The sequence below is a fragment of the Phalaenopsis equestris genome, unplaced genomic scaffold (genome assembly GCF_001263595.1).
Source record: "Phalaenopsis equestris unplaced genomic scaffold, ASM126359v1 Scaffold000036, whole genome shotgun sequence".
NCBI lineage: Eukaryota > Viridiplantae > Streptophyta > Magnoliopsida > Asparagales > Orchidaceae > Phalaenopsis > Phalaenopsis equestris.
This window is the reverse complement of record NW_018164478.1, coordinates 6,308,805-6,311,460: the sequence shown is the minus strand read 5'-3', so window position 1 is coordinate 6,311,460 and position 2,656 is coordinate 6,308,805. Positions and strand designations below refer to the sequence as shown.

The 2,656-nt window shown below is 39.5% G+C and overlaps 1 protein-coding gene across 3 annotated transcripts; it reads left to right on the top strand.

The window, feature by feature from the left end:
* The first annotated feature begins 483 nt into the window (after positions 1-483).
* Positions 484-2,321, top strand: LOC110018838 (putative kinase-like protein TMKL1). Of its 3 annotated transcripts, none has more exons than XM_020716296.1 (2): positions 484-1,273; positions 1,578-2,321. In XM_020716296.1, exons 1-2 carry the CDS (start codon positions 775-777, stop codon positions 2,120-2,122), a joined length of 1,044 nt encoding a protein of 347 aa, XP_020571955.1. In that variant the 5' UTR covers positions 484-774; the 3' UTR covers positions 2,123-2,321. The 3 variants fall into 3 exon arrangements, with proteins under 3 accessions (XP_020571955.1, XP_020571954.1, XP_020571953.1); XM_020716295.1 differs by having other exon boundaries at positions 1,575-2,321; XM_020716294.1 differs by having other exon boundaries at positions 1,563-2,321.
* The last annotated feature ends 335 nt before the right edge of the window (positions 2,322-2,656 follow it).

The window sequence follows — 2,656 nt, the reverse complement described above, 5'->3', positions numbered from 1 at the left end:
TCTCATAAAGGAACACTTCTTTTAAATATAATATGCTTGTTATTAGCTGACATTATATTGCTTATATAATAAAAAAAATAAAAATTTTGAAATTGAAAGCAAGAAAGAAATAAAGTGAGAAAATTATGATAGCCATTCTTAACTTAATACAATGAAATTAAGCTATTCATCTCAACCAATTTTCTATGAATGGTTGATACTTATAAAAACAACATCAACATAAGATAGCCACTAAGCCTTAAAATTTTTATATTATTAAAAAAAAAAAAAGATGACAAAAACTTTCAAGTAAAAGGAAAGTATTATTTATGCATAAAATTATACATAAAAATTATATGTATTTTAGTGAGAAAAGTGTTATTTTTTATATATTACTAAAAATTTGAATATTTTTTGTGTAAATATGAAAGTTTATGTGTGAGCTATGTAAATACACGAAAATTATGTGATATGTCTACAAATATGAGCAAAGAAAGGTTTTTTTCTTGTTTGAAAAAAGTTGAAATCAGTAAAGGAGGTAGCTTGGGCCTCTTTTTTCTCTGCACCCAAACTTCCCCAACGCTTCCTTCCCCGTCTCTCCCTGCAGCCATGACTTGCCAATTCTAGAACAAGACCAAACAGTCTCTCCAGCACACTCTCTGCTCTCTAACTTGAAAGTGGAGACGAATCTATCAACTCCTTTACAGCTCCACCATTTGAATCACAAAAATTCCCTTCAATGCCAGCCTTCTCAGTCACCTACATCTAGTCCAACCCACCTCACCTGAATACCAAATGGAGCGGCACCGCAATCTCCTCATCATTCTCACCGTCGTCTCCCTCTCTCTCTTTCTTCTCCTCTGCTCCGCACTATACCTCTATTTCCGTCGGAGATGCGCCATTAGAAGTAGGAGAAGCTGCGAAGACTCCATGGAGGGCAAAAGTTTTGAGCTTGTCAAAGTGGAGGCCGAGGAGCTTATCGTGTTCCCCGGCTGCGAGCATTTGAGTACGAAGGACATACTTGATGCGCCGGGAGAAGTGGTGGGGAAGTCGAGTTATGGGACTCTGTACCGTGCCACCATCCGGATCTCCGACGCCGGCGTAATGCTTCTTCGGTTCATCCACCCCACCTGTTCTCGCCGGACTCGCGATGTTCTTACGGCTATTCGGTTGATTGGATTGATGCGGCATCCTAATCTGGTGCCGCTGAGAGCTCTTTATGTGGGTCTGCGAGGGGAGAAGCTCTTCATCTATCCCTATTACGCTGCGGGAAATCTCGCTCAGTTCCTGAAAGGTAACAGCTTGCAGGTTTCGGAAAAGAAAATGGATCCAAAGATTTCATTTTTGGGATGATTTGGTTTCTGTAATGTTGCTTTATGTTGTAATTGTTTTTCTGTTACCTTTCTTATGATGTTATAAGTTTCTAATTTTAAGTTAGAAGAAACAATCTTGTTCTTTCTGGTGCTTTCAGTCCAATCCCTCTGTGAATTTTACTGAATACTTTTGCTTTTTGCTTTTCTGAGATCCAAAGGTTTTAGGCTTGCTTTAATTTCTTATGAATTAGTTGTTCTATTAAACTGTAGAAATCAGTGCAGCAGGAAGCTCTGAAACCAAGAGATGGAGAATCATATATGAAATAAGCCTGGGAATTGCCAGAGGACTGGATCACCTCCACAACTCATTGCAGAAACCGATCATTCATGGCAATCTGAAGTCTAAAAACGTGCTCCTCGGCGCCGATCTTCAACCTCACCTCTCCGATTTCGGCCTCCACCTCTTTCTGAGCCCTTCTGCGGCGCAAGAGATCCTCGAGGCATCTGCGATTCAGGGATACAGAGCCCCCGAGCTGATCAAGATGAAGGAGGCCAACACCAAAACGGATATCTACAGCTTCGGGATCGTCTTGCTGGAGCTAATTACTCTCAAGGATGCGCCGAGTTGCAGACTGTTGGTGTTTGATAGTAAGATCTATGATACTCTCAGTTCCGAGGTCGTCGACAATGGCGGAATGGATCAGAACTGGAGTACTGAAGCACTTCTTAGGTGCTATCAACTGGCGATTTCGTGCTGCTCGCCATCGCCGGCGCTGAGACCTGACATTAAGCTTGTGATCCGAAAGCTGGAGGAGATTGGGTGTTCGTGAGTGTGATTAGGGTCTAGGGTTTCTATTTTATTGTATGGCTGGCTGAGTTCTGCAGGAGACCATGTGGTGGTTGTGTGTGGAGCTGAGTTACAGTTGGAGCAACCAGTTTAACTTCACTAACAAAAAAATGCCTTTGGTGTCTTCAGTTCAAATTTGATCAGTGATGGGAATAGTAGAAAGAAATTTGATTTCAATATTTTGAAGCATAAGCTTGAAATATTTTGGTTAGTGAAATCCATTTTATATGGTTCAAATTTTATTCTTAGATTAACTCTAAGATTATGACGGATTGTTTTTTTTTTCATATTTAATATGTCTATGTTGCTCTCTCTCTCTCTCTCTCTCTCTCTCTATATATATATATATATATATAATGCTTTAGTGCTATAATCGCATCAAAATTTATGCATGAAAAATGAGTATAACATGTCGAAAGATGTTACTAATCATGATTTTAAAAGCAGGACCAGACTGTGAACCAATCATTCAACTAATTCAATCTAAGCTTAGAATTGTTTCTATATAGAACTGGAA